The sequence below is a fragment of the Dysidea avara genome, chromosome 9 (genome assembly GCF_963678975.1).
Source record: "Dysidea avara chromosome 9, odDysAvar1.4, whole genome shotgun sequence".
NCBI classification, from domain to species: Eukaryota; Metazoa; Porifera; class Demospongiae; order Dictyoceratida; family Dysideidae; genus Dysidea; species Dysidea avara.
In genome coordinates, this window is record NC_089280.1 from 17,656,030 (window position 1) to 17,666,298 (window position 10,269).

The 10,269-nt window shown below is 38.3% G+C and overlaps 2 protein-coding genes across 3 annotated transcripts; both read left to right on the top strand.

Moving 5' to 3' along the window:
• Positions 1-5: 5 nt before the first annotated feature.
• Positions 6-9,312, top strand: LOC136265575 (laminin subunit alpha-5-like). 2 transcript variants are annotated; one of them, XM_066060444.1, is made up of 33 exons: positions 6-838; positions 939-1,166; positions 1,223-1,343; positions 1,397-1,555; positions 1,602-1,766; positions 1,820-1,926; positions 1,977-2,186; positions 2,235-2,372; positions 2,429-2,674; positions 2,730-2,904; positions 2,957-3,103; positions 3,165-3,329; positions 3,419-3,525; positions 3,575-3,781; positions 3,829-3,984; positions 4,033-4,281; positions 4,329-4,497; positions 4,553-4,708; positions 4,759-5,212; positions 5,270-5,525; positions 5,581-5,703; positions 5,764-6,231; positions 6,294-6,480; positions 6,550-6,743; positions 6,799-6,907; positions 6,965-7,078; positions 7,130-7,380; positions 7,438-8,067; positions 8,118-8,398; positions 8,451-8,592; positions 8,649-8,825; positions 8,879-9,038; positions 9,094-9,312. In XM_066060444.1, the coding sequence occupies exons 1-33, from the start codon at positions 278-280 to the stop codon at positions 9,237-9,239; spliced, it is 7,158 nt and encodes a 2,385-aa protein (XP_065916516.1). In that variant the 5' UTR covers positions 6-277; the 3' UTR covers positions 9,240-9,312. The 2 variants fall into 2 exon arrangements, with proteins under 2 accessions (XP_065916516.1, XP_065916517.1); XM_066060445.1 differs by having other exon boundaries at positions 6-835.
• A 51-nt stretch (positions 9,313-9,363) lies between these two features.
• On the top strand, positions 9,364-10,266 carry LOC136265587 (uncharacterized). The gene is made up of 5 exons (XM_066060458.1): positions 9,364-9,667; positions 9,724-9,852; positions 9,912-9,953; positions 10,009-10,061; positions 10,114-10,266. The coding sequence occupies exons 1-5, from the start codon at positions 9,389-9,391 to the stop codon at positions 10,205-10,207; spliced, it is 597 nt and encodes a 198-aa protein (XP_065916530.1). The 5' UTR covers positions 9,364-9,388; the 3' UTR covers positions 10,208-10,266.
• The last annotated feature ends 3 nt before the right edge of the window (positions 10,267-10,269 follow it).

Consider the following 10,269-nt stretch of genomic DNA (forward strand, 5'->3'; position numbering starts at 1 on the left):
CACGCTTAAAAATGGGGCGGATCTGGAAGAAATGCTAAGACGTCTAGTGGGGTGTAACTGCAGTTTATTGTTTACTTGTGAATTGTTGGAAGACTCGATCGTGTGCAGTTGATACCTTCTGTGTGGACAGGCAGCAAGTTTTCTACTTATGGTGTGCTTTTTGCAGCCAATTATTTTTGAAAATCGCCCACTTTTTTTTGTTGTACCAAACCAGCTTTGAAGATATACGCAACATAAAGCTTCAATGTCTTTATCAGAAGATTTGTAACTATTAAAGATGAAGTTTATCGAGTTGACTATTGTTACTTCGCTGTTTTTACTGGTAAAAGTACTCGGACAGTGCGACAACAGTGCCGGGTGTTTTCCACCCACCGGCAACATTGCATTATTCCGTAACATTTCGACAAGTTCAACATGTGGAGAAAACGGGACCACAGTTTTTACACCAGCACTTACAGGCAGTGGCATGCAGTTTTGTTCAGCTGATGATCCTACAGTAGCCTACCCAGCTAGCAACATCAATGACAATGACACAACAACAGCTTGGCAATCAGACACTGGAGTAACTAATGTTACAGTTCAGCTTGATTTAGAAGGTCCAATGTTGTTTGAAAGTTTAACAATTATTTGGAGTACTCCTCGGCCAAGTGCAATGATTATTGAGAGGTCGTCAGATTTTGGGAACACTTGGGTACCATACAGGTTTTACTCTACCAACTGTGTAAATTTTTTTATGATCAATGCCACCATAATCACATCTGATACAATACTGGACTCTACTGAAGCTGTCTGTACAGAGATTGAAGGCACTTTTTTCCCCACTTCAGGCAGTGAGGTAGTTGTACATGTACTTGTCATCCATGACTCTGTTCACAAATACATGACACGTTTGTGTACAATTACTGCTCACATGTTTACTGTGATTGTTTTCCTTACAGATCACATTTGATATTTCCTCACACTTATTTCCTGGGATCACAGAAGATGAACAGTGGCAATACCAGACTATCACAAACTTGAGACTACAACTATTAGGGACACATGCTGTTGAAGAAACAGAACAATACTATGGAATATTTGAATGGTCTGTGTATGGAAGTTGTCTCTGTAACGGACATGCTGATGAATGTATACCACTACCAGGAGAGATAGAAGATGATGGAAAGGTATGAAAACAATCCATCATGTATATCACAATCTTTACTGCTCCATTGTCTTCAAGATATATGCTGGGTGTAACTGCCAACATCGTACAGACGGTCCCAACTGTGAAATATGCCAGCCTCTTTATAACAATGCTGAGTACATGAGAGGCACTACCACTAATGCCAGTGTTTGTCAAAGTTAGTGTAGCACAGAATTATCATGTAAAAGTATTCACAGTATTTCTTTACAGTGTGTCAGTGTTTCGGTCATGCAGACAGTTGTGTATACAATGACACTCTCGGGTTTGGCCAGTGTATGTGTACCAATAACACACAGGGTGTTATGTGTGAAGAATGTGTGGCTGGATTCTACCGGGATCCTGCAATGCTCTTCTCAGATCCTTGCATAGGTAAACTGCATTGTCATATCTGCTTAGTTAAGTTGCTATATTTTAGATTGTGGGTGTTTTTTACCTGGAGTATCTAATCCCATGATATGTGATTCTTCAACTGGAGTGTGTTCTTGTAAATCCAACATTGATACCACTTCTAATACAATTTGTGATACCTGCATGGATGGATTTTGGAATATCAGTGATAGCAACCCTGATGGTTGCCAAGGTAAATATTTCATCAAACACGTGAACAGTAACATTGTCTTTTTTTTTCTTCAGCATGCTCATGTAACTCAGTTGGAAGTACCAATCAAGTTTGTGATAAGACACTTGGTAACTGCACATGTACAAGCATGTATCTCCCTCCGCTCTGCTCAGACTGCACGGTAATAAACTTTCATGAAGTTCTACGCATACAAAGATGTGTTTTATACAGGATGGATTTTTCCTCAATAATGATGACAGGTGTATAGGATGTGATTGTAATCCAGCTGGAGCCATCAATGACTCTTGTACTGCCCTTGATGGTGTTTGTTTCTGCAAGGATAATATTGTGAATATCAAGTGTGATGCTCCAGCTAATGGCTTCTATACTAGACCATTAGATTTCTTTGTATTTGAAGCTGAGGATACTACATTTAGTAATGTAAGCAACTGTATGTTTTAATAGAGTAATTTGTGAACTTATTTTTAGGATTTTACGGAAGTGTTTCCTGTTGTTAGTCAGCCAACTAATTTTACTGGTCAAGGATTCTTAATGTTTGGCTCAATCTTGACAATTACATTTTCAGTGCCAACGACTTATCAGTATGAGCTAGTACTACGATACAGTGTAAGTAACTTAACTATTGTTACTACGTGAACAAATTAAAGTGATTGTTTACACAGGCAATGGGTGATACTGTCCCTGTAATATTAGACATAACAAGTTTGGAAGAAGTTAATATAACTCTTGAATGTGACAGTACAAGTGGTATAGCCATCAGACAAGGTATATTTGCTTCACTGGAAGAGACAGAAATGCCAAACCATGGTGCTGAGGCTGTAATCAGAATATGTTTGGAAGCTGGAGTAATGTATAATGTGATGATCAACCGATTGCCGTTTACTACAGCAACATTTCTCTTAGATTCTGTAAGAGTTGTGATTTTTTTTGTACTTGATATATTTCTGCAATTTTTAAAATTAGGTTTTACTGTTGCCATTGTTTGCAACACAAAGTGCCTATTTGAATTCACAAGAAGGGATGGACTTATATGCAGACACTTTGGATAGTTGTCTCCCTAGGGAAGTAGGCCCAACTCCTGTATTTTGTGATCCATTAACATTCATACTGTCTGTTGAATTCTTTGGACAAGTCTATCGTGAGTGTACACAATTTCATAAATTACTTTTATCTTTGTTAAATTTTGGCAGCTTGTGATTGTGACCCTATTGGAACTCTCAGAGTTGATGAATGTTCTGTAGATGGTGGAGTGTGTGTTTGTAAGCCAGGTGTTGGTGGGAGGCAATGTGACCGATGTATCCCTTCATTCTATAACTTCAGTAATGATGGTTGCACTGGTATGTAGCTACATAGAAATTTAATATCTCCAATATTTTTTTGATTATTGCTTTGTTTCAGCTTGTAATTGTAACCCAGCTGGAGTGGTAGACATTACAGATTGTGATCCTGATAATGGTACATGTATGTGTAAGGCTAACGTGGACACTGAAGTAAACAGTGTATGTGATACATGCCAAGATGGGTTCTGGAATATATCCACTGAAAACCCTGATGGATGTCAAGGTATGTACAAAGACCATGCAGTTACACATCACTGCCATTCAAAAATATTTTAATGCACTGGAAATTAATATAATTTTTGCTATTTTTAGAATGCATGTGTGATCCAGTTGGCAGTAGTGATTCAGTGTGTGACAAAGTATTTGGTAATTGTTCGTGTAATGCTAACTTCATTGGACGAACATGTTCAGAATGTGCAGTAAGTATACAATGTAATCCAAGCTATCATAACCCAACATCCTCTATAGGTTGACTATTATGTTTCAAACAACCAGTGTGTTCCATGTGATTGTCATCCAGTTGGATCACTTGATACAGTCTGTGATGTGATGAGTGGTCAATGTAGTTGCCTGCCCAATATCAATGGTAGAACTTGTAATGAAACAGTCCCTGGCTATTACTATAGAGCACTTGACTATATCAGGTTTGAAGCAGAAGATCTGTCTTACCCTGAGGTGTGTGAGTGTATATTTAGGACTGATTATTATTATGTTTGGTTTAGGGATTTTCTGAGGTGCTCCCAATCACAAATAATCCAGTTTATGACAACAATTTTACTGGAAGAGGGTATATTGCCTTTCCCAGGGTTGGTGGAAGATTAGAATTCCTCATATCAGTTCCAGAGAGCTCCCGATATGAAGTGATCCTTCGATACAGGGTATTACATACCTGTTAACTTTATAAGTTGATTATGTGTAAATTGCAGTTTTTTAATATGGATCAAACAATTATCAGTCTGAATGTTGATAGTTTAATGGAAACGAATAATTCTCTTGGCTGTGATCTAATCAATGCCAATGTATCACAAAACATATTTATGCCAATATCTAGTCAACAGACTTTTCACATGTTCCTCTTTAATGCATGCTTTGACAGAGGCACCCAGTATTTAGTAACTGTGGACTTTGATCAATTTCTTCTACCTAGCAGTGAGGCCATCCTTGAAGTAGACTCTGTAAGTATAGTACTCTTATTTAGACATCTACTTACATGTCTTCATAGGTTGTACTAATACCACGATTCGAAGAGACTAGCAGTTATTATAATACACAACCATCAGCTCAGATAGAAGATTGCATACCCAGAGCTGCAGGATCTGTACCACCAACTAACACAGCTTGTACTGAAACAACATTCTCTTTATCAGTAGAGTTCTATGGACAAGTAGTTGGTAAGTGCAATACTTATCTATGAAGTTCCAAGCTGTATATATTGGGGGATTACAGAATGTAACTGTGACTCTACTGGAGCTGTTAGTGATCCTCAGGAGAAACCTTGTGACTGCAACGGTGGCTACTGCCCATGCAAGGACGGTGTGGGAGGGAAAATATGTGACCGATGTTTAAATGGGTACTTCAACCTCTCAACAAATGGATGCGCAGGTAAAAATGACCACATCATAAGAAAGTTTAAACGATGCTTGCTTAAATAGCTTGTGCATGTGATGTGGACAACTCAAACAGTTTTCTCTGTGATGATAATGGACAGTGTTCCTGTGCAATGGGTATTACTGGCTTACAGTGTAACGAATGTGAAGATGGGAGATTCAACTTTGGCAGTTCAGGCTGTCAATTGTGTAACTGTGAACCACTAGGAAGTACCTCAAATATTTGTGATAAAGTAACCGGAGCATGTCAGTGTGTTGATGGTGTTATTGGTGATCTCTGTGATGCTTGTCCACTTGGGAGCATATTAACCAACAGTATATATCAAAGACTCTGTGAACCATGTCGTTGCTATAATCAATCAGATTTATGCACTGTGGACACTACATACAGCTTAGCTGCTATAAGCTCAGATTTTATCCAGATATGTAACAGCACTGCTAGCTTTGTTATCGAGACAGATGGATGGATGATTGAAGGAAATGGAACATTTACAAGATGGTAAGATATTGAGCATTACTTACTTCTTGGCTATGTATAAATTCATTTTATTCCTAGCACTGAAAATGGACTAGGATACAATAGCTCTGATGTAGACATGGACAGATTAGTTGCTCCTGATAATTTTACTGGAGACTTGACTGGATCTTATTCCTTACAATTATCTGTACTACTACGACTACCACAAAATGCTAGATTACACTCGAACACATCTACTGTGGAATTGTGTGGTCCTGGAAGAATCGAATGTTTAATTGGAGAGTTTGAGTGTGATTCCTCTAACCTAGAAACCGAGGGATTACTGTTGCTAACTGTGAGTGATTTGTATTGTTGTAAATGATAGTTTATTTGTAATTGTGTTTGTGTAGATATCATTCCGTGAAATGTACTGGAGATTTCAAGTTGATCCCAACAGTCAACCAACCTATTTGGAATTTCTTTATACATTGACTGATGTTACATCACTTAGCTTCCCTGCCTCATTTGCAATGGTAATAGTTAATGGGTCTCATATACATGTGTTTATAAGAGTGTGTGTTTATAACACATAGGTTGAGACGTACTATCTTCAAAGTGTATCATTACAAACAATCGTTTCTAATGATACAGTAACCAGTAGTGATTTGGTGATCATTCAGTCAGTGTTTCCAGTTGAAATCTGCCAGCAGTGTTCAAACAATTACACTGGTCGTTTTTGTGAACAGTGTGCCTCAGGGTTCTATAGGCCAGCTGGGGGACTGCAATGTGTTGTCTGTGACTGTAACAATCTTAGTACAACTTGCGACCCTCAAACTGGTATCTGCTTTGGGTGCACTGGAAATGCCACTGGAAATAATTGTGATGAATGTGTCACTGGGACTTTTGGGGATCCATCAAATGATATACCCTGCCAACCATGTCAGTGTGATGTGGCTAAACCAGAGTGTATCCTAGAAGTTGATGGCAATCAAACATGTATTAATTGTCCTTTTGGAATGGCTGGTAGAAACTGTGACGTGTGTGCTGATAATTTCACCTTGGTGAGGACACAGCAACTAGTTTCTTAGTATAGCTAGTTATTGTCTTCTTAAACTTTACACAGACTCCAAGTGGACTGCGCTGCTTTAGATGTGACTGTTTTGGGAATGCCATGCCATCTCCTGGGGAGCCCATCTGTGACATGGTGAACGGGCAGTGTGCTAACTGCTCCTTTAATACTACAGGACCTCAGTGTCAGTTTTGTCTAGATGGCTATTTCGGTGATCCCACTGGAAGCAGAAAATGTTCAGGTAGCTGAACTGTACAATTATATATATGCATGTATGTATGTATGTCACATATCACCTTATTTTTTATAGAGTGTACTTGTCATGCAAATGGCACTGAGGGGTTATGTGTAAATCAAGGAGATGTGGGAGTATGTACATGTAGACCTGGTACAACTGGGGCAAACTGTGATGAGTGTATACTGGGATACTGGGGACTTCACTTGGGAGGCTGTAGACCATGTGACTGCTGTGCTAACGGTTCTGTTAATGGATCATGTGACCAAGTAAATATCTCAGCTCTATAGCAATATTTGATAATCTCACTATATTTACTTACAGAGTACTGGAAGGTGTTATTGTTTGCCAGGTGTAGGGAGTGATACTGATTACAAGTGTTGTGATTGTTCATTTGGCAATTACGATTTTGTATCTGGAGTTGGATGCCAAGGTATGAAGTTCCCTATCTATGTAATTAATGTAAATATCTTTTTTTTTCCATTGGTAGATTGTGGTTGTAGTGAAGGAGCAGTTACTCCACAGTGTAATGAGAATGGGACATGTATGTGTATTGAAGGAGCAGTTGGTGAAAAATGTGAAGAATGTGGCTTTGAGTATTCCGGTACACAATAAGATGTATGAACCATGATGTAATTTTTGTCTCTCACAACAGGTACTGTTCCCAATTGTGAGAGGTGTCCTGTGTGTTTTGATGAGGCAGCCACAAACATTGAAGAACTGATGGCAAATATTTCAAGTCTTTCAGTTCGTATAGACCAGCTCAACTCTTCAAGAACTCCACTAGAAGATATCAATGCTACAATATCAGATCTGGAATATCAACTATCCCAGGTGGAACTTGCAGTACAATATCGTCTTGTTACTAGGGCCAATGTCATTTACTTAGAAGTAGAAGCAAATAATGTAAGTGAAGTAAAGAGATAGTAGTGGTATGTTAAATTAATATTGCAAAATTTTTAGACTAAAGATGATTTAGCCATGCTGCAGCAGAACTTTACCATGGTGATGGATCTTGTAAATGGAGCTATTTCTACTGTTGCTGATTACCTAGAAATTATTTTATCATTTAATGGGACCATCAATGGTACAGGAGTTGCAGATGTCCATACTAGACTACAAAGTATATCTGCAACAATACTGAACCTGAATTCCAGCACGTTTGCTTCTTTTCAAACTTTGCAACAATCGCTGTTAGCAGCTGAGACCCTACAAGATGATTTTGATAATGCCAGGAATAATATCAGCAACTCACAATCACGTTTAGATGAAGTATTACAACTAGTATCGATTGCAGGAAATTTATCCGACACAGCTGCCAATCAGAATTTATATAACAGAGGCAACTTATCACTGTTAAATGTCTCTGTCGCAATGTTACAAAGTGAACTACAAATGCAGTTGCTGAGAGTGAACACTTCCACCACACAATTGGAGGCAACTTATTCCACTGCCATGGCATTATGGGATACCCTGATACAGACTGAAGAAGAAATTCAGAACACTTCACTTGCAGTGCAGAATCTACACAACCACAGTAACACTACATTTGATTTAGCCACCAATGCCTTAACCATATTGCATGACTTAGATGTAAGTTAACAACATATCACATTTGTTATATATTACACCGTAATCTTTAGGAGAATGTTACTAGGTTGATGAGCAGGACTGAAGAGTTCCTACAAAACATCAATACTCAACAAGAGGTTATTGTCAATGCTACACAACTTGTTATGATGGTTAATGTCACTGCTGAGGATACACTTTCCTTGATGACTCCTAGTATAGAGCTAGCTGAGATGTTAGCTAGAGAAATCAACAGTACATTTCCATCAGATGAAGATATTGCTACAATATCAATGACAATTAACAATGGTACATTGATTGCTCAACAGACATTAGAAATAGCCAGAAATGCAAGGTAAATACAAAATCCAAATTACGTACATTGTACTAATCATTGGGTTTTTTAGTGAAATTGCTGGGAACATTTCTCTAATAGTCAACAGAACAGTAGAACAAATCAACACAACACAATTATTATATGATCAAGTTGATGCTACTTATCAACAATTACTAATACAACAAGCCTCCATTACAAACAACACATCACAAGTAAGCTATTCCAGACCTCATTAGAAATGCTCAATTTTATATGTGTGTTATATTAGGTTACTATTAATCTGGCTACCTTCAATGCTAGTCTAATGCAAGTCAACAACATGTTAGAGGCAATAGATGTTGCCATTTCAGATGCATATGCCATCGGAATTGACAATTATAACAGAAGTATGGAATTGAGTGCAAATGCTTCCAATCTCTGTACAGCAGCCAACACACTAGAACAGGTTAACCAACTTCATCATATTGTTTTGTTATTATTAGTATTGTTGTTCTACAGAGATCAGCAGAGCTTAATTCATCAGTGGCAGAGTTAAGCAGTGAGATTGATGTGATTGAACAGAATGGTGCTATTCAACTCAACACCGTACAAACCCTGTATGACAATGCCACTGCAGTCAATGACACAGCCCACAGCGTCCCCTTACAACAACTACAAAGTAGATAACGTAATTTTATATTTTGCTACATGACTTGATGATGTTCTTTTTGCAGATTTACTTGATGCCTATCTAGCAGAAAGAAGAAGGGTCACAAATCTTACAACACGTGCTGACTTCCTTAGAAGTGAACTCGACCAGTTACTAACAGACATTCAACAATCATCAGTTATACTTAGAGAATGCACCAGAACTCCATGATATTTCATATATAGTGCACAACACATGAAATTATAAGTATCATATTCTATTTATACATATTACGTCATCATGAGCCACACCTATAAAATTTGTGCGCGTTTGGACATAACGCATGCGCGTTTAATTAATCATGGGCGTAGTTCCGTAACATGAAGGTGTTGACAGCTTTGTGTATTTTCCTCCTATCCGGACTAGCTAGCTGCTACAACAAGCGCCAGTCACCATGTAGTTGTACTAATGCTCGACAGGCAGCGATCGCAACTTGCAGCATCCCGGACTCGTTGTTTCCACTCCCTGAGCCAATCCCTCCTTTTGGAAATGTTTTGGGTAGTATAGCTGGACGAGTGGACGGTGCAAGCATATTAAACTCGATATGTACTTCTTACAGCTGCTACTCAAGTTTGGAAATACTTTATTCGTGTTGTATGGTGAGTACCTCTGGACCAGCTATTATCTGTTGCGGCACTGCTGCGCGTATTTGTAGGTCAGTGATCCACCAGTGGGCGGGGTCACTAACAGCTTCACTGAACTTGTTAGAAACTATGTGTGCAACACACCAACTAGTACTGCTGGATTTTGCTTTAGTAGTTACTCTGATGTTGGAGCTATTATGGTTAGTGACTCAGTCAAGATTTAATATTGGTACTATTAAATGTATATTGATTATTTCAGAGGCAATGTGGTACTGATCGTTGCTCTAGCTCCTGTGGATCGGTATGTCTATTATAGCTAATATACATTTTGTGATCATGTAAATAATTTTGTACAGACACTGCTCAGGTCATCTTGTTGTGTAATCTCCTATTTTGAACTACTGATAAAGTATGTGGCCATTTGTGGCAATTATCTGTCTCCTCACTCAAAGTTACTTTAGTACAACACAACAAAGGATATTAACTCAAGACATTTGGACTAACTGTGGTCTTACTCCTCCCCAGAAATGTTCAAATCCATTGGTAATTATTTAGTATAGTGTTCAAATGCTTTTGTGATGGTTTTTTTTTCTTTTCTCTCCCATGTCACTACTGTC

Coding starts and splice junctions, on each gene's coding strand:
- LOC136265575 (XM_066060444.1), top strand. CDS start 278: ATGAAGTTTATCGAGTTGACTATTGTTACTTCGCTGTTTTTACTGGTA. Junction 2,675..2,729: donor CAACATTTCTCTTAGATTCT/GTAAGAGTTGTG, acceptor TTTTAAAATTAG/GTTTTACTGTTGCCATTGTT. Junction 7,079..7,129: donor ATGTGGCTTTGAGTATTCCG/GTACACAATAAG, acceptor CTCTCACAACAG/GTACTGTTCCCAATTGTGAG.
- LOC136265587 (XM_066060458.1), top strand. CDS start 9,389: ATGAAGGTGTTGACAGCTTTGTGTATTTTCCTCCTATCCGGACTAGCT. Junction 9,668..9,723: donor TACTTTATTCGTGTTGTATG/GTGAGTACCTCT, acceptor GCGTATTTGTAG/GTCAGTGATCCACCAGTGGG. Junction 9,853..9,911: donor CTGATGTTGGAGCTATTATG/GTTAGTGACTCA, acceptor TGATTATTTCAG/AGGCAATGTGGTACTGATCG.